This window comes from Apodemus sylvaticus, chromosome 23, assembly GCF_947179515.1.
Source record: "Apodemus sylvaticus chromosome 23, mApoSyl1.1, whole genome shotgun sequence".
NCBI lineage: Eukaryota > Metazoa > Chordata > Mammalia > Rodentia > Muridae > Apodemus > Apodemus sylvaticus.
This window is the reverse complement of record NC_067494.1, coordinates 48,265,333-48,289,765: the sequence shown is the minus strand read 5'-3', so window position 1 is coordinate 48,289,765 and position 24,433 is coordinate 48,265,333. Positions and strand designations below refer to the sequence as shown.

Here is a 24,433-nt window from a genome sequence, read left to right as displayed (position 1 = left end):
GCAGGTGCACCCTTCATTGGGCTGGAGTTGGAAAAAGTCATCCTCTGGGACAAATGCAGAGAGGCCAGACTGAGTGTTACGCACATACTATGACAAATATGCTTTGTTCTTGAGACTTAACAGACTCCCATAAAGCCAAGCAAGGGGAGAGGGTGGAGTCACCTTCTTACGCATCCTGCATCAAGCCTGACCACTCACCATCCCCTACCAAATGCTTCCAGACTTCTCTAAACCGTTCCCTTACCTTCACAGCCATCAAGCAGCCTCATGTGATCTCTAGGTGCCCAAGAACAAGAGAACAAGGGAAGGGTCCAGGTCTGGGGGTACTCCCACCTAACCAAGAGCATCTTGACTTTACATACATGCAACCCACAAAACACTGTGTGAACTTGGCAGAGAAAATTATATGTGTTGTGGTTTTTGTCAATTATTAAACAAGGTGATTTGTCCACAAGAGTAGGCCAGATTGCTTCCTTCTCTCTACAATTTCCACAAACCTTTCCTCTTCCAGCTAATAGCACATTAGGACAGATCTTTGGGTCTATACGTTATATCTTGCCTGGGCCATTTTATACAGCCTAGTAATTTGAGGAACTGTAGGAAGGTGACCCTGAGTTTGATTCTACTATGGTCAAGAACTTGAGAGTAAAGCCAGCCTAAACAGTTTTAAGGGAAAGGAGACTCCACAGAATGGCTCCAGGATCCTATTTATTATCAAATGGAGAATATAAAAACGAAGGGGACAATTAAATATGGGGTTTGACAAAAATAAATAAATAAATAAATAAATAAATATGTCAGATCTTTGGCAAAGGCGACAAATGGAGGCAATGGGAACTAACCAGGTACCCGCCACTGATGGAAGAGCAAACGCTGGTGGATGAGGTCTGCTGGAGGTGCTTCGAGCTCTGTCTGAAACGTGAGCTGCTTGTTTTGGAGCAGGCATGTGATCCACCAAGCCTTTGAGCCCCCTCAGAACCTTGGTCTACTTGGGTCAATGTCTGGAGGACCCATGCTGTGGAACCAGTGGGATGGTGTTGTGTACCCAGTACTCCAAGCACTCCAAGCCCACACACAGTCTTCACTTGTAGCTCCCTCCATGGCTCACCAGAGGGCTATTATTACTCATCCAAATGATTTTCTTCTACAAACTGCAAACATGAAGTGGTTGCAGTTGGAGAAATGTCCCCCAAAAGTTCTTGTGTTTAAACACTTGGTCACCAGGTGGTGTCGACGTTTATGAAGGTTGTGGAATCTTTAGGATGTGGAGCCTGGGGAGAGGACATGGGTCACCGGGGCATAGCCTGTCCCCACTTCCTGTTCTTTCTTTGCTTCCTGAGTATGTATGCATTATGGCCAGCTAGCCTACTTACTGTTCCTGTCACCTTCCTACCCGTTGTCATATCTTCCGCACCATGGTGGACTGTGTCTCTCTGGACTATGAGCTGCAATTAACCCTTCCTCCTTTAAGTTGATTTTCTCCTTTTTTATAAAATAATTGCAACAGAAAAGTAAATAAGAATGAAGTTGTTCTAAGCATGCTTCCATAATGATATGATGAAATCTCAATACAGAAAGAAATCCAGAAGCTGACAAAACATGACTACTGAACATGTAAACACATTTTTTTTAAAGACGGGGTCTAAATCTGTAGCAATGGTCTGAAAACTCACTACATAGACCAAGCTGTCCTTGAACTCATGGAGATCCACTGCCTCCATCTGAGTGCTTATATGAAAATTGTTTTGAGAAGCTATGAGTATAACATTATCAGGTCTAGATAGCTTTGATTTGGAGGAAACATTAAAGAACTTGGATTTCTGACTCTTAGTCATGGAGAACACACTAACAGAAACCACAGAACTGATGATAATGGAAAACAATTGCCCTCCTGATCCAAAAGTGTCCCCTCCTTCCTGGAGAAGTCCATCCCTCCTGCCTAGAATAAACATCAAGGACAATAGGTGAACTGATCTCTGGCAGATTTCAGGAGTGTCAATGGTTCTAGAAGAATCCAAGAGCAGGTAACACACTCTAGGATCCAAACAAAATGTCCATCTGTGGTGTCTCTTCTGAGAGACCAGCATCTCTACCTGGAAGTGCCAGCCCTTATATCCCCAAGCATCATGCCAGGACATGCCTGATCCTCAGGGAGTATCCCAGAACAAAGAGGAAAGGGATTTTCTGATTTTAAGTTTAGGTTAGTAAAATATTTCAAGGGCAGAAAACTGGATACCACAGCACACTAAGCAATCTCCAAGTAACCTAGAGACTACTCTTGTGATATTTTGGCAAAGAATGTGACTGCTTTTCTCCCCTGTCCTAAAGAAATCTGCCTAAGGCTAAACTTGAGAGTTTCCGATTAATAACATTGGCAGAGGAGATTTCAAGACAGCCTAGTATTGACTGTGTCATGTGGTTAATAGTGACCATTCTTACGAAGATCTATAAAGAGGAGGAATAAGCTAGACAATGAGAAATTATGAAATGTACAGTTTGAGGAGAACCAGCAAGTGTAATGAAGCTAAGTCTGGTGCTCAAAGAGATAAAAAATAAAATAAAATAAAATAAACCAGAATGGAATAAAGGGAGTGGTGAACTCGGGGTAAGACTCCATCCAGCTAAGCTCCCAACTTGTGAAAGGCATTTAAAGAGAAGGTTAAGCAGTGAAAGAATCTGGCATCAATGAAAAACTGGTGTAAATGTAAGCGAATGAAGGGGCCAAGTTCTAGCTCCAACAGGCAGAAAAATCTGGCAGCTACAGCCATGTGGCTCTGGCTTTAGAATTAAAAATACAAGAAAATAATTATAGATTCTTCCTTCTAAGCTAAGAAAAACTTTGGAGGCCAGGCATGTTTCAGGGGTATCTCTACTTGAAGTCTCAGAGGCCATTGCACAAAGCTGAATGTGAAGCCTGGATTTTGTTGGGAAATCCAAGATGTTGGAGATGACAGAGTTGTGGGATACTCGCCAAGGAGAGCTGTTAACAGGATGTAGAACCAGTCCAAGGGATTGCCTTGAATCTCAGAAGAGATTTTGATTTGGGGGCTTTTAAAGGAGTGTTGAGACTGTGACAGCCTCTGGGAACTTCTGAAGTTAGACTTAATGCATTTTGCATTTTGATATGGCTCCATGATTATGGTGGCCAGGGAGTGGAATGTGACCCCATGGACCCAAATAGGTGTGGCCTTATTGGAGGAACTATGTCATTGGGGATGGGCTTGAAGGTTTCAAAGGCCCATGCCAGGCCCATTTCTCTCTCTCTCTCTCTCTCTCTCTCTCTCTCTCTCTCTCTCTCTCTCTCTCTCTCTCTCTCTCTCTCTCCCCTCTCTCTCTCTCTCTCTCTCTCTCTCTCTCTCTCTCTCTCCTCTCCCCCTCTCTCTCTCACACACACACCTGTTAATCAGGATATAGAACTGTCAGCTCCTTCTCCAGCACCAAGTCTATTTGCACGCTGCCATGCTCCCCTACCATGAAGCTAATGAACTAAACCTCTGAAACTATTAAGCCAGTCCCAATTACATGTTTTCTTTCCTTTTCTTTCTTTCTTTCTTTTTTTTTTTTTTTTAAGATTTGCTGTAGTCATGGCGTCTCTTCACAGGAATAGAACAGTGACTAAGACACCTGTTATCAGATTGACACTAAGAGAAGTGTGGGAATTCAAAACACAGCAAGGAAAAGACACTCAGATCCCATCTCAGTTTATTCACTTCAAAGGCAAGTTCAGACTTCTAAATTGCCCTACGTGCAGTTTCTAAAGTACGTTAGAACTTACTTTGTGCGTTTCCAAGTAGCTCCCTGGCATTTCCAGCATGCTTAACACTAGCAAGGAAGAGGAGCTGCTCTGAGCCTGCTTGTCTTTGTAGACACTCACAGCCCCAGGGTATGTGAAACCTTCCCATTCAGGATTGGAAAGCTTCTAAATCAAAGCCAACACACAGTGAGGCTGAGACTTGTTTGTTTGTTTGTTTGTTTGTTTTTTTAACAGTTTCAATTTTAATGAGTAAAGTTATCGCCTCTTAACATTTCCTCCCAAAATAATCCTGCATGTGAACAGAGACGGTTTGAGTGTCTGAGGCTGCCTGTGTTTGAGGTCTGTGTTAAATATAGCCTTAACTTCAGGTCAATCGTGGAGTCAGCAAAGGGGTACGACAGGTGGTGAAGTAGACCGAATGTGTACCCCACAGCTGGGTTCCCAACACTGACCATTCGCACCTGAATGTCCCCTTATCAACTGAGCATACAAGTTGTTACCCTTCTTGTGGCAGAGTGAGTGAGGCCAACAGGCAGAGTTCATTCCCTCCTTACATCCTCCTGCCCCCACCTCTGTCCTCAGGTATAAGTAGTTAGGTAGTATGACATATTCCATCTTTGTAGCAATGCTTCTAAAAGCCACAGAAGAAATCCTGGCAGAGACATTCCAAAATGACTGGTGTTGGGAAGGCGATGGCAGATGAGCTGTGATTTTGCGAAACATGTTATATGATTGTATCACATCTAAGGCTTCTTTAAATTGCCTGAAGGTGTACCCCAGAATTCTGAACAAGTGCCTGGGGGTTAGAGTTCAGAGATGCTCCTTATCAGGGCTTCAGTTAAAAGAAAGGGTCTCTGGAGGCGAGTCTGTAAGCGTACACAAATGAAATTTGCCTGAGAAGCCGCTCCCCTGTGCGCACTTTAACACATCATCTTTCACAATAAAACAAAAGGTCTTCTGGGGTCTCCAAAGAGTTTGCGGTTTCAGTTAGGGATCCTGCTCAGCCTGGATGGTTGAAGCCAGATGCCTGATATTGGAAAGGAGAACCCATGATTCAGAGACAGGGGAGTCAGAGTAACGGAGCTGACCACAGTGGCCTGGGCCTCTCCCAGCTCGGCATCTGTCCCAGCTCTTGATGCAGGTCCTCCTCGCCTCTCTCTAGCTCCCCATCCTCCCCAGCCACGACCAGTCTGAACTCATCCTCTCATGAGAATCCCCTCCAGATGTTGCAGACGGATCCTTTCCAGGTTGTTCTGTGGGACCTAGTACTTCCTGCCTATGACCCAAATTCCTCCACACCAGTCCAGCAAGCCTGTGACCCTGACAGGAACACATCTATGGAGCACTAGCACGAGGTTTAGGCCCTGGCCCAAGCTCCTGACTCACGACTTGTACTGGCTGTAGCTTTCCCACCTCATTCATCGTGGCTAGACGCCCACTCACCCCATGACCCTGGCGTGTCATTGAATCTAGCCATGTCTCAATGTTCTTGTCTGTGAGATGGGTATAATGAGAGTTCCTATGGGTAGGCATATGCACACCCACTGTTAAGGATGTAGCCCAGAGTACCCACTGATAAGTATGTAGGCAGCATTATCTACTTCTAAGGATGCAGTAGGATGTACTTGATGCTGAGGGTGCAGTTTAAGATCCCACTGCCATGAGATACAGTTAGTTCTATATGCTGGTAAGGATGAAGTTTATAGCACCTGCTGCTGAGATTATTGTGTTTTAAAAGAGATGTCACTCACAATTTCAGGTATTTAAATAATTGGTCCCAGTTGGTGGTGCTGTTTGGGGAGGCTTAGGCAGTATGGATTTGCTCGAGGAAGTATGTCACTGGGGCGGGCATTGAGATTTCAAAAGCTCAGTACCATTCCCAGTTCACTGTCTCTGCTTCTTGTTTTCGGTTTAGTATATAAGCCTTCAGCTTCTTGAATCATCTCATCTGCAACACATACACACACACACACACACACACACACACACTGTGGTGGTGACAGAACTGTGAGCCCAAATAAAATCCCCCCTTCTATAAACTGCTTTGGTCATGGTGTTTTGTAACAGCAACAGAGAAACAACTAACACAAAACTTGTAGCAGAAGTAGGCTATTTCTGTGAAGCCCAAGAATATGTTGGACCTGGGAGCAAAATGGAAGAAAGTCTTTGAAACTTATGACTAGAAAAGCAACTGAATACTCAGCCAGCAGAATCTAGTGGTCTGTCCCAGAAGTTTGGATGGCAGCTCTGAACGCTATTTGATGCGGACTGTGGAGGGCCCCGGCTCAAGGAGTTTCTGAGAGAACATCGCTGGTACCTGGGCTAGAGATCATTCCAGGGAAACTGTCAAAGAATGTGACTGCTTTCTGATCTTATACTAAGAGCCTGCCTGAGCCTGAATTGAAAAGAAATGGACCAGACAGCCTAAGTGTGACTGGCTTGATTCTGTAATGATTAGCAAGCACTCTTACACAGGTCTACAATGGAGAGAGAGAGAGAGAGAGAGAGAGAGAGAGAGAGAGAGAGAGAGAGAGAGCAGAACAAAGAGAAACACAGTTTGTAGAGAAAAGGGGCACCAGGGAATTTAACGTTACAGCTGAGGTTTATGCTAAAAGACCTAAGTAGATTAAAAGACGCCTGATTTCATTGAAACAAAGGAAAGAGATGCCTTCTGGACACCCACCCCAGCTAGGATTCTGACTGGTGAAAGGAAAAGGCCTGGGAATGCTCTGCTCCAACAGAGGGACAACAAAAGCTGCTGCAAAGGCAATCAGGAGGACCAGAGTCCATCCCAAACAGTAACCAAAGTTGGCAACGATGTAAGCATTATCCACCTGGAGCTGGCTTTAGAGGCATGAAGGAGACCCAAGACACAAGTCACAAGGCACGGAGCTTGGATTCTGCTGAGATCTGGCACTGTGCCAAGGAAAGCCCCACACTGAAGCCCGAAGAGAACATTGCGTGACGATGTGCAAGCAAAGGCTGGGTTCGCACCAGAGACCCACACACGTTGGAGACGCCAGAGCGATGGGATGATGGGATGCTTTCCGAGAAAAGCTGCACACACACACACACACACACACACACACACACACACACACGTAGTGGAACCGGCCTGAGAAGGAGATGTCTCAGCAAGCAGCAGAGCCAGACCCATCCAAGCCACTTTCCATCGTATAAGAAGCTGAGGGATGTGACATTCGTCCTGCTGGCCTTCGGTCTAGTGTGCCCTCACTTTGTCCCCATGCCTTTGGGACATGGTAATGCATGTTCTGTGTGGTGTCATTGGATGTTGGTATTGTGTGATTTGCTTGAAGTGGGGGGAGGGGTACAATTAAGAGATTTTTTTTCCCCCTGAGTCTCAGAAGGAATGCTGGACTTGACACATTAAAACAGTGTTGAGACTGAAACACTATGGGGATTTTTGGAGTTTCCCCAAATTCTTTTTGCACTGTGATATGGCCTGGAGCTTCGGGGAGTCAGGGGTGGAATGTGGTGGTTTGAATTAAATGTCCTTCCCCAGCCTCTGACGTTTGAATCCTTACTCCTCATTTGATGGCACTGTTTGAGGAGGGGTAGGAGGTATGAATGGCCTTGTCAGAGAAAGAATGTCAATGGGGGGGGTGGGCTTTAAGGTGTCTACCATTTCCAGTTCACGATTTCTGCTTACCGCCTATGGGCTTAAGATGTGATTTCTTAGTTTGCTGCTTCAAATACCATGCCTACCTGCCACCCGCTACCCTGCCATGATAGTGATGGACTCTTATCACTTTAAAACTGTAAGTACAAAGAAGCCTCCTTTATAGGTTGCCTTGGTCATGGTGTTTTATCACAGCAATAGAAATGTAACTAATGCAGGTAGAGTTAGATGCAGGTGAGATGTAAGAGTGAGAATTAGAATATATATAGTATATGTAATGTACATATATAATATACATATGTCTATACATATGTACATAATATACATATGTACATATGTATATAGCACATATAATATATAATGAGTTAATCATTTTGAGCAGAATTGTGTGCATACCAAACGCGGCAGATATATCACACATTGTTACCCACACTCCATCACTGTCAATTGGTGGCAAGAATTTGCAGAAAATTTTACTGCTATAGTATGTGATTTTCAAAGACAAGTTAGCTTTTAATCATTAAAAATGAGAATAAATACAATAACAGGCCCAACCCGTGCCCACCTTTCTGCTATGTTTACAAAAAAAGCAGTGGTTTCAGCCACTCCAAGGCGAGATGACTTCTTGGAGGAAGGGCAGCTGTATCAAATCAAAGAAAGATGTCCATAGCAACAAAGCAACCCGAGGCACTGAGCACTGGGGGTGGGGGCAAGGCAAACACTGGCTCTGAGAGCCTTGCTTTTGCTGGGAGTCGGCCTCTACCCTGTAGCAGTGAGATAGGAGAAGTGAGCAGACCAGACCAAGACTGGGAACCCTTCTGCCATTTACAACCCAGAGGACTAAGACTCAAGAGCAGATCCACCACAGTGAGCAGTGGATCCAGGACAACACAGACTGCTGGCTCAGGCAACAGGATACCCTGGTGCCTCTGTTACCTACCCCTGTACCAGCCACACGGTATCCATGAGGACGCGGGAAGCTGGCGCCCAGTGAGGGCCCTCATGCACTGAGTTAAAGTGCCTGACCTGTAACACACCTGTGTCGTCACTGTGAGGTCTTGCCAAGCTTCCCAAGAGTTGGATATTTTGGGAAATGTCCAAAGGGCCTTATTTCTCTCTATGTGAGAACACAGTATACAAGAAACTCACGGTGTCCATTTTATTTTAAGTAGAGCAGACTGGGAAGGAAGGAATTAAGCTGCCCCATTGCTATCAGCTAAGAGAACGGACCAAACCATTAGTTACTATGTCCAGGTGTTGGGTGGTATGTCCAGGTGTTAGGTGGTATGTCCAGGTGTTGGGTGGTATGTCCAGGTGTTAGGTGGTATGTCCAGGTGTTAGGTGGTATGTCCAGGTGTTAGGTGGTATGTCCAGGTGTTGTGTGGTATGTCCAGGTGTTAGGTGGTATGTCTAGATGTTAGTTGGTATGTCCAGATGTTAGGTGGTATGTCCAGATGTTAGGTGGTATGTCCAGGTGTTAGGTGGTATGTCCAGGTGTTAGGTGGTATGTCCAGGTGTTGTGTGGTATGCCCCAGGTGTTAGGTGGTATGTCTAGATGTTAGGTGGTATGTCCAGATGTTAGGTGGTATGTCCAGGTGTTAGGTGGTATGTCCAAGTGTTAGGTGGTATGTCCAGGTGTTGTGCGGTATGTCCAGGTGTTAGGTGGTATGTCCAGGTGTTGTGTGGTATGTCCAGGTGTTAGGTGGTATGTCTAGATGTTAGTTGGTATGTCCAGATGTTAGGTGGTATGTCCAGATGTTAGGTGGTATGTCCAGGTGTTAGGTGGTATGTCCAGATGTTAGGTGGTATGTCCAGGTGTTGTGTGGTATGTCCAGGTGTTAGGTGGTATGTCTAGATGTTAGGTGGTATGTCCAGATGTTAGGTGGTATGTCCAGGTGTTAGGTGGTATGTCCAGATGTTAGGTGGTATGTCCAGGTGTTAGGTGGTATGTCCAGGTGTTAGGTGGTATGTCCAGGTGTTGTGTGGTATGTCCAGGTGTTAGGTGGTATGTCCAGATGTTAGGTGGTATGTCCAGGTGTTAGGTGGTATGTCTAGATGTTAGGTGGTATGTCCAGGTGTTAGGTGGTATGTCCAGGTGTTGTGCGGTATGTCCAGGTGTTAGGTGGTATGTCCAGGCTTCCCCTGAGCAGCATCTGGTAACCTTCTGTCCAGCAGCCACCCTGTCACCAGAGTAAAGGTGAGCAGTCCTGGTACGCTGGGTGTGAAGCCCTGTAGCAGTCTCTGGTATCTGTCACCAACTCACTTGAACACCTCATGCCGTGAGCTCTGTCTCCCACATATGACCAGAACATACTACCCTGCATATTTACAAATGACAGCCCCGGGGCACTTTTTGATCACAACGCCATTCTATAGGGACCACAAAAGATGAGCTAACCTTAGTCAAGCACCCAGAAGTGCACTTGGTGGGTTCTGGAGGTGAATGAGATCCTGAAGCCCCCGGTGTGTACAAGCAAGCTGCTTGTCACAGGGAACAAGCTACTTGTAACAGAGAGAATCTACCCTCACAGTTCCAGTCAGCAGTTGCCCAGCACTACATCCTGAAGCTCAGAACCCCTCAGCCGAAAAACATTCAAAATTGGAGGGGATTTGGTTGCTCTTGCTGTTTAAGATCAAAAGTTACTATTTCTTGAGTTCTTTGCATATATTGGATATTAGCAATCTATCAGATGCGGGATTGGTAAAGACCTTTTCCCAATTTGTTGGTTGCCATTTTGTCCTATTGACAGTGTCCTTTGCCTTACAGAAGCTTTGCAATTTGATGAGGTCCCATTTGTCAAGTCTTGATCTTAGAGCATAGGCTATTGGTGTTCTGTTCAGGAACTTTCCCCTGTGCCCATGTGTTCAGGCTTGTCCCACTTTCCCTTCTTTTAGATTCCGTGTATCTAGTTTTATGTGGAGGTCATTGATTTATTTGGACTTGAGCTTAGTACAAGGAGATAAGAATGGATCAATTTGCATTCTTCTACATGCTGATCACCAGTTGACCCAGCACCATTTGTTGAAAATGCTGTCTTTTTTCCAATGGATGGTCTTAGCTCCTTTGTCAAAGATCAAGTGACCGTAGGTATGTGGGTTCACTTCTGGGTCTTGAAATCTATTCTATTGATTTACCTGTCTGTTAATGTACCAATACCTTGCAGGTTTTATCACTATTGCACTGTAGTACAGCTTGAGGTCAGGAATGGTAATTCCTCCAGAAGTTCTTTTATTGTTGAGAATAGTTTTTGCTATCCTGGCTTTTTTGTTATTCCAAACGAATTTGAGAATTGCTCTTTCTAGCTCTATGAGGAATTGATATGGAATTTTGATGGGGATTGCATTGAACCTGTAGATTGCTTTAGACAAGATGGTCATTTTTACTATATTAATCCTTTCAATCCATGAGCATGGGAGACCTTTTCAGCTTCTGAGGTTTTCTTTGATTTCTTTCTTCAGAGACTTGAAGTTCTTGTCATACAGATCATTCACTTGTTTGGTTAGAGTAACACCAAGATACTTTATATTGTTTGTGGTTATTGTGAAGGGTGTCGTCTCCATAATTTCTGTCTCCGTCTATTTATCCTTTGAGTATAGGAAGGCTACTGATTTATTCCAGAGAACCAAATAACCCTATTAAAAACTGAGGAACAGAGCTAAACAAAGAATTCTCAACGGAGGAAACTCAAAGGCCTGAGAAGCACCTAAAGGAATGTTCAACATCCTTAGTCATCAGAAAAATGCAAATCAAAACAACCCTGAGATTCCACCTCACACCAGTTAGAATGGCTAAGATCAAAAACTCAGATGACAGCAGATGCAGGCAAGGATGTGGAGAAAGAGGAGCACTCCTCCATTGCTGATGGGATTGCAAGCTGGTGCAACCACTCTGGAAATCAGTGTGGTGGTTCCTCAGAAAATTGGACACAGTACTGCCTGAGGATCCAGCTATACCATTCCTGGGCATATACGCAGAAGATGCTCCAACATGTAATAAGGACACATGCTCCACTATGTTCATCGCAGCCATGTTCATAATTTATAATAGCCAGAAGCTGGAAACAACCCAGATGTCCCTCAACAGAGGAATGGATACAGAAAATGTGTTACATTTACACAATACTACTCAGCTAATTAAAAAACGACATCATGAAATTCACAGGCAAATGAATAGAACTTGAAAATATCATCCCGAGTGAGGTAATTCAGTCACAAAAGAACACACATGGTACGTTCTCACTGATAAGTGGATATTAGCCCAAAATTTTGGAATACCCAAGATTCAACTCACAGACCATAGGAAGCCTAAGAAGAAGGAAGACCAAATGTAGATGTCTCAGTGCTTTTTAGAAGGATGAACAAAACACTCCCAGGAGGGAATATGGAGACAAAGTGTAGAGAAGAAACTGAAGGAAAGGCCATCCAGAGACTGCCCACCTGGGGATCCATCCCATATATGGTCACCAAACATGGATGCTATTGTGGATTCTGGGAAGTGCTTGCTGATGGTAGCCTGATATGGCTGTCTCCTGAGAGGCTTTGCCAGAGCCTGACAAATACAGAAGTGAATGCTTTCAGCCAACCATTGGACTGAGCGAGAGGTCCGCAGTTGGGTAGTTGGAGAAAGGAGTGAAGGAGTTGAGGGGGTTTTCAGTCCCATGGAAGGAGCAACAGTGTAAACAGGCCAGAACCCCTGGAGCTCCCAGGGGACTGGACCACCAACCAAATAAAATAATACACATGGAGTGACCCATGGCTCTGGCCACATATGTGACAGAGGATGTCCTTGTTGGACATCAGTGGGAGGAGAGGCCCTTAGGTCTAAGGGTATTTGATGCCCCAGTGTAGGGCAGTGCCAGGGTTGGAGAACAGGAGTGGGTGGGTGGCAGAGCACCCTCAAAGAGGCAGTGGGAGGGGGTTTCTGAAGGAGAAACCTGTAAAGGGGAAAACATTTGAAATGTAAATAAAGAAAATATCCAATTAAAAAAAAGTTACTATTTGGGGTTCTGCATTAAATGGAAAGCCAGAAAGCCTTCCCTTAGAGGGAAAGGTTGTTTTTTAAGTGACTAAAACATAAAAATAAAAATAGAGGACGAGCTATGTTTTGGCTCTGTGTTAGTCAGAGTCCCTGTGTTAGTCAGATGTTTTGTCCCTGTGACCTGAGAAATTAACTTTTCAAAGGAAAGGGGATTTTTCCAGCTCTTAGTTTCAGAGGTGCCTCTCTGGTCCCTTGGTGAGGGTAAGGCAGAAAGAACACAGCAGCCAAGAAGCAAAGAAAGGGACAGAAGGATCCAGGAACATGATGTGCTCTTGACAGACATGTTCTAAGTAGCCTCCTTCCTCCAGTTGGCCCTAATTGTCTCCTCACAGCGGTGCAGGTGAACCAACCCCACCACCAGGTTAGGGCCCTCGGGATCAGACCGCTCAGAATCCCCTCAGCTGTTGTGTCCTAACCCTTGAGCCTTCCGGACATTTTCAGACTTAAACAGAACAATCTAGCTCTGGGCTAGCTCACTCACCTGTCTTGTATTCTCTGCTTCAGATGGCATACAGCCTCTCTGCCTCTCCATCCTGCCTGGGAACTTATGATAACCTCACTGGTACTTAGTACACTCAACAGCAGCTGGAGCGGGGCAGAGCCCAGCTATAGGACGGCAAGAGATCTGCTCACAGAGTGGGGTGGAGGATGGGACAGACAGGAACAAAGGAGTGCACACTGGGAAAAGCCTGCGAGATGAAGAGACAGAGGCTGAGACGGATGGAAACATGGAGGAGAAAAAACAAAAGAGGGAGGGAGAGAATCCATTGGGGGAAGGGCACTCCTAGAATTGAATCAGCTAGGCAGCATAAAGGTACACCTGGCACATTTCAAAGAAAAATACAAAAGAGAGTGGGGACCAATAGAAGTGGTGACATAAATTTGAGTGGGGACACTAGTGTTTTTTTTTATTTTCTCGTGGTTTTTGGATAAAAGAAAGGTAAATGGATTTTGAGCAAGATGCCAAAGAAACCATCAGTAAGAATATGCATGAGAGTGCATCATCGGGGAGGGGGGGGGGCATCTGTTTAGAAGGTAGCTAACAAGAACAATGGTCCCAACAAGCACGTTTCTAAGAATACACAGAGCCCAACTGGAGATGTGGCTCAGTGGTCCTATGTTTAAAGAAAAAGGGAAGAATGCATCTAGTAAGAATATCTAAGGACAATGCGTTCAAGGGACTGGAGAAATGGCTCAGGCTATGGGAAAGGACTGCTCTCCCAGAGAACCACTCCAGCGCTTCTGCTCCCCCATCTGCCAGCTCACAACTGTCTGTAACTCTGGCCACTACAGGTGCCTCTGATTCCTGCCTCCTGCCTCCTGCCTCCTGCCTCCTGCCTCCTGCCTCCTGCCTCCTGCCTCCTGCCTCCTGCCTCCTGCCTCCTGCCTCCTGCCTCCTGCCTCTCCTCTCCTCTCCTCTCACTCTCTCTCTCCCTCCCTCTCCTTCTCCCCCTCCCTCTCTATAAGTATATGTCTAATAAGGGTGTGTCTCAAACAAAATGAAGCCAGTAGTTCGCCTCCCCAAAGGACTTCCATAAAGCACATTTGAACACTCAATGAACTAAAAAAGGAAATAAACCTTTGCAGTGCTGGGCACGGAACAGTGATTTGCTGTAGACAATTTTCTTTTAGTATAGGTTAAAAATCGTTTTTTAAAGTGTCACATTCTTAGAGCTTTATGGTGAAGACTACAGATACAATATTAACTTAGCAAACAAAATAACCCTAGTCATTGCTTCAAAGTTAATGGGGTAATTAAGTTTGCAACGAAAACAAGACAGGAACCTCAGAATAGGGCCAGCCTCCTCCTGCTCCTTCCTCTAGCTTGGCTTTTTTTTTAAGCCAAATTTCTGCCCTTATCTGATATTTGGGTGATAACACTGAGTTTAACACAAACGTCCCAGACTTCTAAATAAAGCTATTAGAAACAATGAATACAGTGTCCCTGCTTTTTTGTTCCCTCACTTGGAGCTTCATGCTTTGAGTCAAATGTCTGAGACTGGAAAGACTGAGCACAGTAAGAGCAGAGCATCTATCTACCTCTGTAGATGGAAGCTAGGACCAGGCTGCAGTGGGAGCCCCAGCCCCACTGAAAGACAGCTCCCGCCCTTGGGCTCCCCCCTGTGGCGGACTCAGGAAACGTCAAAAGCACCTCCCAAAGGGTGGAGTAGGTTCGTGCTGCCCAGACACTGCACCTGCATGTCTCTCTCTGGGAGGGTAGGAAGGTGGGAGAGAAGCCAAGAGTGCAGAAAGGGAACTCCCATTTCCACCTGGATTATGCCTATGAATAGAAAGATCTGTCTTTGGCAACTCTACCCAAAAGATAAACCTTTTAAGAGTGAGACACTGATTGGCACAGCACCTATCTGCGAGCCTGCGTGTTCAGGTCACAGCAATTGCTCACTTTCCTTACCCTCAGGGGGTTCCAAACTCCACGCTGCACACAGCCAGGACACATATTTATAGCCATCTGGTGAGGAGAGGGTGAGGGCAAGCGAGATGGTATCTGGAGGAGCTCAGAAAGCCGAGAGAACAGTGCGGAGAGCAAAGACAGTTTGTGATGAGTGCACAAACGCAGGGAAGGCCACGTGCTGTCCCTTGGAAGGGGTAGGGGTCACGTGAGGAGGGCTGCAACCACAATTCACACCTGGGAACAGCCTCCGCTGACCCCACAGCCTTAAGTACTACAGTGTGAGTTTCTTACCTAGTGCGCCTGGTGAATCCAATTTTTGTGAATGACCACAGTTAAATCGTGGGAAGGCTGGAGGCTATGATTTCCCAAGTCTCCTGAGGCTTTACCCAGGGGCACTGACTAAGCAGCCAATGAAAGCCTGGTGGAAAAAGCTGGGCAGGCACAAGCCAGGGGCAGAGGAAGCCCCTCTGCATGAAGAACCGGGAGCACCCCACGCGGGCATCACGCAAAGGGAATTTCCAACCTGACATAAGGCTTCCAAGTGCAAATGCCAATGATCGGTAATGATAAAGTATTCCTGTGACAGAAAGGCTTACAAACAAAAACACAGCTAAGGGAGACCTGTTAGAATCGCAAGAAGTCGTGAGGCATATTAGGCATCCACCAACACACATCTCAGTTCAAAGTTGTGGTTATGTCAGTGAGTTTTGGCACACTTGTCTGGTATGGATGGTCACGTGTTTTAGATGGCCAGTAACCCCTCTGTGGGGGGGGGGCAGTGGGGGAAAACAGTGAGGGTCACTGTCCCACACAAGCCCTGAGAACCACAGTGTCAACTCCTCCTGTAATCCACACAAACCCATCTACCCCTGACAACTGGGCCTGAAGAGACAGGGCTAGGGACAAGGGAGATGACCCTGTAGAGTCCTACCATCTCCTTTCAACCCTGGAACAGACAAGCAGTCCTCAAAGAAGAAGCAATAGTGACAGTTCTTATTGATTGACCAGCGGGCAAAGTTTTGACACGATAGATTCTGAACCTGCGCTGGAATCAAAGTCTCTGCACCACTCCTGCAGGACACGGGTCCAGGGGGAGCATTTAACCCATGATGTGAGGAGAGAGGGAGCAGGGTTCAGGGTCTCCACTGTCTCAATGTGTCCTGCGCACGCACTCAGTTCCAGGGCAGCAGGTCTGGCCAGCACTGTCCTGGAAACGGCCGGTAAGCCACATATCTGGTATCTGTTTTCCTTCAATAGTACCTTCTTTTGCTCCCTCCTTTCTTACCCTGCTCCCCCTTTCCCCCTCTCTTTTTCTTCCTTTCTCCCCCTCCCTCTCTCTCCCCCTGCCTCTTGCTCCTCTCCCCCCTCTCCCTCTCTCTCCCCCTCTCCCTTCTCCACCCTCTCTCTCTTCCTCCCTCCCTCTCCCTCTCTCCCCTTTCTCTCCCTTCTCTCTCTCTCTCTCCCCTCTCTCTCCCTTTTCTCTCTCTGTCTCTCCCTCCTCTCCCTCCCCCTCCCCTCCCCTCTTCAAATCCCCTTTAAGAAATAAGGTCCTCTAAAAGAAAGTGAAGTGTATGCCCTGGAGTGCATTGTGCCTTCTGAGGCAGGACAAGCAGGGCAGAGCCACCATTCCGTCCAGACAACAGGAGCAGCCCTGCTTCTCACTTCGCCCAGGACGCACGCGCAGCAGCCACCTGGAAGCCGACTGATTGCCTGCTTGAGTGGACTCTTCATCAACACAGAACTGTGATGGAATAGTCCAGCCCACGCATTTCGTACTCTCAAAGCTCAGGAAACCACACAGACAGCTTCGGGAACAGCTGCCACACAAGGGAAGTGTCATTGCCTAGAACTACAAACCATAAACAGATGATAAACTCGAAAGTATTTCTCCTCTTCCCCCTCCCCCGTCATGCCATCATCAGAAAGTAGAAGAAACTAAGGTCTCTTCCCCAATGCCTACTCCTGTGTGTGTGTGTGTGTGTGTGTGTGTGTGTGTGTGTGTGTGTATGCTCACACATAGGTGCACATATATGTGTACGTGTTTGTATGTGCAGATGCACATGTGTGTGGGTGGGTGAGTACACATATTTGAGTGTACAGATAGATGCCAAGGGGCTGAGTTTGAACAACTCTGAATGTGGTTCCTCAGGCACCATTCATCTTTGTATGTCTGAGACTGGTCTCACATTGACTGGGTTCACATTGCTCCGACTGCTGCCAACACTGCCAGTCTTTGAGCTCCTTGTGAAGGCATAAAAGCTAGCAGGTGTGCACACACCTGTGGGACCAGAGGGGCGTGACAAGCACAGTCCTCCTGGAGCCCACAGGAGGGCTTCCTAGTCCAGCTCAGAGAGAGAGCCCTGGAGCTTGTGGACAAGCCCATTGCCCCTTCAGAACCCAGCCCTCAGGGTCATCAACTGGCCACTGGTTCTTTTGCACAAACACTGGGGTCTCAGCCTGGGCACACCTGCCTTCTCTTCTGGACCTTTGTGACAGCATATGAGCTGACCAGAACAAGCCATGTCCTGGAATATCTGGCAATTGTCTTAAATTCAAAAACCAGCTCGGCTCTCTCTGGTGTGCACCCATCTGGACCTCAAAGCGGATTCCTTGTTCCTATCAACTTGGTTACTAGATCTAAAAGTCTGCAAGGGCAGCTTTTATGTACCAATTGTATTTTTGGTTGTTACCAACAAACTTAGGGATTTGTTCCCTGTCTTAGTCATGGTTTCTATTCCTGCACAAACATCATGACCAAGAAGCAAGTTGGGGAGGAAAGGGTTTATTCAGCTTACACTTCCACATTGCTGTTCAACACCAAAGGAAGTCTGGACTGGAACTCAAGCAGGTCAGGAGCTGATGCAGAGGCCTTCGAGGGATATTCCTTACTGGCTTGCTTCTCCTGGCTTGCTCAGCTTGCTTTCTTATAGAACCCAAGACTACCAGCCCAAGAATGGCACCACCCACGAGCCCCCCACCCCACCCCCACCTCTTGATCACTAATTAAGACAATGCCTTACAGCTGGATCTCATAGATGAATTTCCTCAACTGAAGCTCTTTTCTCTGTGATAACTCTAGCCTGTGTCAAGTTGACACAGAACCAGGCAGTAAATTCCCTAAGCAGTGACTGTGGTTCATAACTCCAGGACAGGCTCAGGATGGCCCTAGTGGAAAAGCACTCACTAGATTGTCCTCCACCTCCACCAGCCCTCAGAGTCCTTCCTGGGTTAGAGGTCATTTCTAAGGGCCAGGTTCTGGGAATGAGAAGAGATGGGATAGGTATCCCATCCTGCTGATTTTAAATATCCATACACATATGAAATATTAGACTACATCCTACACGAGGGAAAGGCTCAGAATATGACTTATTGTTGCACTGAATTCTAATTCAGCACCCAGTACTACAGACCCCAGCTCAGGGACACAGGGATGAGACTGTGAAGTATGGAAACTGGGAACTCCCAGAGGGAAAGGTGACAGAATGACTACAGGCTCATGAGGAGAGAGGCAAAGGATCCCATGAGTAACTTTGGCAAGAATGGAGGGAGGGAGAAAGTAAGACTGAGAGCAAGAAGAAAGCAATGATGTTATCAGATAGGGGGCGAGACATAGATGACAGACAGACAGACTGACAGACAGATGGATGGACGGATGGACAGACGAAAAGACAGACAGACAGATGAATGTGTGGATGGATGGGTAGATAGATAGATGATAGATAGATAGATAGATAGATAGATAGATGAATGTGTGGATGGATGGATGGATGGATGGATAGATAAATGGATGGATGAATGTGTGGATGGATGGATGAATGTGTGGATGGATGGATAGATAGATAGATAGATAGATAGATAGATGAATGTGTGGGTGGATGGGTGGATGGATGGATGGATAGATAGATGGATGGGTGAATGTGTGGATGGATGGATGGATAGATGGATAGATAGATAGATAGATAGATAGATAGATAGATAGATAGATAGATGTGTGGATGGATAGATAGATAGATAGATAGATGAATGTGTGGATGGATGGATGGATGGATGGATGGATGGATGGATGGATAGATAAATGGATGGATGAATGTGTGGATGGATGGATAGATAGATAGATAGATAGATGAATGTGTAGATGGATGGGTGGATGGATGGATGAATAGATAGATGGATGGGTGAATGTGTGGATGGATGGATGGATGGATGGATGGATAGATAGATAGATAGATAGATAGATAGATAGATAGATGTGTGGATGGATAGATAGATAGATAGATAGATAGATGAATGTGTGGATGGATGGATAGATAGAAAGATAGACACTGCATTGCACATGCCCTATAACAGTTTTACTGTAAGCCACACTGTGTTCAACACAATAAAAATATGAATATACTTGTGTTTCATCAAAGTAGTTATCCTGTGACCTTCTTGATGTTGAAAATCTAGTTAATTTGGCCAGACTTTATAAGATTCCCACCTAACATTCCTTTTTAAATCTAAAATACAAATGCGAGCTGACATTTTTAGGCCAGACTCTTCATTTGCATTGAATGACAACCTTTGTCTTTCGAGTTTCAGCCTGGAACTATGAAGTCACAGCAGATTGTATCTGTGGTCCTCACTTGGAGAGATTTGGTTTTAATTCGTGTGAAATTAGAATTCAATGCAATGATAACTCATAATCTGAGCCTTTTCCTCTTGTAGGATATAGTCTAATATTTCACACATATATGGATATTTAAAATCTGAAAACACGCAATTAGTGACAGGACCCTGCTCCCCACACAGTGGTAGATGTTTCATTCCCTGTAAATGAACTCATCCACAGGGAGAAATTCTCTCTTCAATATTATCTAGCTTCAAAGCACTAATGGAATTCCCTCATTGTACGCTTGTGCTGGCATCTACGAAATCATGTGTCTTTTAATATAATTTTTAACCTGTAAACATTGCCTTTCACCTCCACCCTCGGGAGCCACAGCCAGGCTTGATGGCCTCCACATCCTATCATCCTGGTTGAACCGAAGATGCATTGGGATACAAGATCCCTTAAACCCCTGAGCCATTGCAACCCACAGGTATCCAGGTATTCACGGTCTTCATTTCAATTCAGAATTGAAGGTTCAGAGATCATGTAAATGAGTTCCTAGTGGGAAACATTGTCTTTAGATCCCTCCTTCTTCTCCAATTCCAGAGACTTGACTTCACAGAGCCTCAGACATAGTGTTACCAGAAGAGGAAGGAAAAATGTGACCACTATTGATTCTTCAGGCTGAGGGATATGGTCTCACAGCATCATGGTCCATATACTCCACTCCACCATCACTCAGATGCATGGGGGAACAGGATAATCCACAGCATGTCAGGTAATGGACTGATTATCATCAGTGATATTCTTCTAAATCCACGTGTGCAAACTACTGTCTTCCCAACGCTCTCCCTCCCTTCAAAGACCCAGGCTGAAGATCACAAAGCACACAGCAGAATGCCCGCATCACCTTGCCTCGCTCCACTCACTAGAAAGAATACCAACATCTGTGCACAAACAGGCCACGAGAAGGGTGGAAAACTCCACAGGCTGGCTCTGTCCATGCGCGCTTCCTCCCCAAGAGGTGAATCAGTTTGCCCATTTCTAGAAGAAATGGGCAGGACAAAGGGAAGCAAAGAATGTGCTCTTTCCCATATGCCTGGACAGCCCACATGGTTTCTCTCATCTAAGTCAGGCAAGGGATCTGCTCTAATATCCAAACACCCCTTTGCGAGACAGCCGTATAAGAGCTGGCCTCTGTGGTTTCTAAACTCTCTGCCAGACCAACAACATAATCTGGATTGGAGAATGAGCTCAGCCTGGGTGCATCAAACATTAGCTTTAGCCCTTGGGGCATGCTGGGTAGTCTTCCACATTCTATAGGTAAGGCCAAAGAGGTTCAGCCACTTGCATACGATCACACACCCATCAAGAAGACACCTGGTCCCCACACATCCCCACGAACTGAGTCCCACGCACCGTCATGGACTGTGAGTCCCATCTACTCCTGTGGACTGAGAGTCCCATGTATTTCCATTCATTGAATTCCACACACGCTTAAGAACTGAGTCCCATGCTCTCCTGCAAACTAACATTTCAGTCATTGACTAGAGGCCAAATAGAAACCTGGCACATAGGAGGCCATTCTCTAGGTTAGTCTTCAGGAACCCAAAGACTTCCCCAACAAACAGAAGGTAACTTGAAAAGAGGTTAGCACCACATAAAAATCCAGAGCATCTAACATTTCCCAGTGATTGACCACTCAAACTTTGATTATATCTTAAGTACTTTCTATTGCAACCACACTCTTCATTATCTAGATTGGGGGGCGGGGGTAGGGGGGAGAAGAATCCTGATAAATAATTTATAGCTTTAAATATTTCTCCTGGATACAAAAAGAAGCAGCATTGTATGTGTTAATGTGATTTGAAGACAAAGTGTTCTTGGGGAGTGCGGTAAATGGGGCACTTCCTGTATGGTGTAAGACCAGCTCCCAGCTCCGGTAAAGGGACCCCACAAGCAGCTGGCACCCATGGACACCAGGAAACCCTTGCAACAATGTAACGAGACAAAGAGGGAAAGCTGGAAAGCAAGAAGTTTCCAGAAAGGGTAGGACAAGACAAAAAGAAAATCTGTCCTAAATAACAATCTATCTGAGAGAGGCGGGGGTAGAACAAGACAAGAAGAAAATCTGTCCTGATTACCAAACTATCTGAGAGAGAGAGAGAGAGAGAGAGAGAGAGAGAGAGAGAGAGAGAGCAGGGGTGAGGTATGGAGACTACAGAAATCTGCTGCTCATTACTCAGATACATGGTGCTAAGACCTTTTGAGAACTGGCCTGTTTCCCAGTGGACTTTTAAAATTTACGTGAAGTGTATGCACGAGCTCTGTACATCCTCGAGCATCTGTGCACACGTTCATATGTGAATGTGTGCATGTCGTCCCTTCAGGCTCCTTGGGGTAGGGCAAGACTGAGGGGAGAGTGAAAGCTCTCTCCAGTTTCCAGCTATGGTTCTAATCTATCAGTCACTCGTGAGACACAAGGCAGGGCCCTAGGACTGCCCCCAGAAGAATTTTAGGTATGAACAATGAACTCACTCAATCTTCCCCCTTCAAGCTGCTAAAACACGGGGAGAGGGAAAGAAAAAGCAACAGGCTGGCCAGCTTGCTTCACTTTTGCAAAGAGCCTCAACTCCTGGGCTAGCCCAGGTTTTCCATAGGATAAGCACCCTCCCCAGGGCACCTCCCACTGCAACACTCCTCTCCACAGGGGCCTGCTCACCACCTTGGTGTTTTCTTAAGCACTTGTTCAAAAACACGTCTAAGTGGAATGCTTTCGTTTCTGCAGATTGCATTAATTATGGGCTGCCTAGCGCGCGCGCGGGCCGCAGAAGGGCTGCCCGCTGGGCTCTGCAGACACCAGCCTGCGGGAGTGGCCAGCGGTTGTGTTGGCACGAGGTGGACGCGCTCTGCCCCCATCCACAGCGCGGCTTCTGGCACCTCACCTCGAGCCGTGGCGTAGCCAGTACTGCAACTAAGAGAGACAAACTTAGAGCGGTCAACCACAGTGCCACACGCGCTCGGGAGCGCGCCCTGGCGCGCACAGCATCCTGCCCCTGAAGAGAGGGCCCACGAAACCAGGGACACTCCTCTGTGCCTCCTGTGGCCCCTTTCCTCCTCTAGGAGTATTTTAAAAGAAACGCGGTCTTTAATTCAATGTCATATCTGCTTCTTCGTCTCAACTAAGGGTTCTCTGAGATGCTCCGACACAAGTGGAACGCATGGGCTGCGACCTCTTTTCCTCCCCAAAGCGGGGTGGGGCGGACAAGGGGGTCCTCGTGGCGCTGGAGCTGAAGATCGCCCGCTTCCTAAAACTAGGCTGGGTCGGTTGCGTTGGCAAGGTGGGCACCCAGTCCGGGTAAGTTCGCCCTAAAACAGTTGAGGTGCATAAGTGGCTCAGATCCTTTTTCCTGAACCATCCCTTCCCACCGGGGGTGGGGGGTACTCCGGGCACTCCGGCATGCTAACTCCCTTCTATCCTGGACTAGTAGGACCAGCAGCCCTTCACATACAGAGTAGCTATCGACCCTGGATACGCATGCCATGAGACTCTTCCGGACCCACCTGTTGAAGATCGCCGGGCCACCTGCTCATGGAGCCTTGTCCCAGAGGGGAGAGTGGGGTCTCAGCGAGGGACAGCAGAGAAAGGCGGGGGCGCGTCCCGGGACTTACCGTGAGCGCCGAGAACTTCTGTGCAGGCACCGGCGGCAGCAACGCAGCGAGCAGGGGCAGCCAGCACAGCTGTGGCGGCAGCATGGTGACGCTGGAAGGGACCAAGCGAGGCAGACGCCCCACGCGCTGCGTCCTGGCACTCGGCGAAAGTCCGGTTTGCGAACGCGCGAGCGAGTGGGCTAAAACTGCTTCGCGGTCCTATGGCCGCTGGTGGAGACCGCACGGCCCCTCCGTGCGCTCCGGCCGGCGCTCCTCGAATTCTTCGGCTGCCCCTGCTGCTGTCAAATAGCCCTAGTTTCCCGGATCCTCCCCTCCCGCCCTCTCCGCCCTCCCGCCCGCAGATCTCCTCCCTCTGCCCCACCTCCGTCGGCCACCGCGCCCGCGCAGGGGCCGCCCGGCGTGCAGGGCTGTGAAGGAGACAACGAAGGCTACCAGGACCAGGCAAGCGTTTGTTGGTGCTGTTTGCACGCCTCCTTCAAACAAATGCAAGGGCACACCTTACAGGCGTGCACACTCACACCGGCTTCACGATATGCACTGAGCCCCGCCCTCCTGGTCTACGGGAGGCTTCTGTCCTCGCCTTGGAGGGTACCCACTGCGCTTTGGCTCGCTTGTGGCTTTATATTCACCAGAAAGTAGCTCTCTGGATGCTAATTGGCAGAAGTGCCTCTGAGAACACCGTGAAGTCCTGCATCTTTCCGCAGGTTAACCCAGAGGGCGGGAGGGCTCTGAACACAGATCTGTGAGGCAAATGACTTCCTTAAGTTGGGCAAACTTGGAGGACGGTGAGTGCACACATTGATGCGGCCGCTTTAAACAGCTTAGGCAAGCATTTCAGGTGTTCAGCAACGCGCGGCGCGTGCATTTAAGTAGGCTGTTGGCTGTGGCAGAAACCAGGGAGCTTCTGCACACCAGATTCTGCAACAAGGAGAGCATTGCTGAAATAGTTTAGCCCTGGCTGGTAGCTTCACAGGAAAAGGCCCTAATTCTACCTCACGCAGAAAGCCAACTGGGAAGACTTTCCAGAACAAAGAATCAATTGACTTGTCAGGGCCTCTCTGTAGGGAGCAAAACAGCAAGCTCACCTCTAACTTTTCTCTCCTCTGCTGTTCCCTGGGAGATGATCCCGGTGAGCTAGAGACCAATAAGAAAGCAGCTACCCTACCCTAGTGTAACACAGAGTCCTCTGGAGAAGAACAGCTCTGGAGCTCCGAATGAGGGTCCATGGAGCAGCACAGTCCCAACTTCATCAGATGGGCTGTGCCTATTTTCAAGAGGTCATTAGTAGTGGGCTGTGGACAGCTGGCATCCCCTCGATGGGAGAA

The 24,433-nt window shown here is 47.1% G+C and overlaps 1 protein-coding gene across 2 annotated transcripts in view; it reads right to left on the bottom strand.

Moving 5' to 3' along the window:
* Positions 1 to 23,391, bottom strand: part of Smoc2 (SPARC related modular calcium binding 2) — a 136,209-nt gene extending 112,818 nt beyond the window's left edge. The window contains exon 1 of one of the 2 annotated variants that reach the window (XM_052169773.1): positions 23,109 to 23,391. In XM_052169773.1, the coding sequence (XP_052025733.1) occupies positions 23,109 to 23,192 (84 nt within the window). In that variant the 5' untranslated portion in view covers positions 23,193 to 23,391. The remainder of the gene's footprint in view (positions 1 to 23,108) is intronic. The other variant, XM_052169774.1, reaches the window with a different exon arrangement.
* Between the last annotated feature and the right edge of the window lie 1,042 nt (positions 23,392 to 24,433).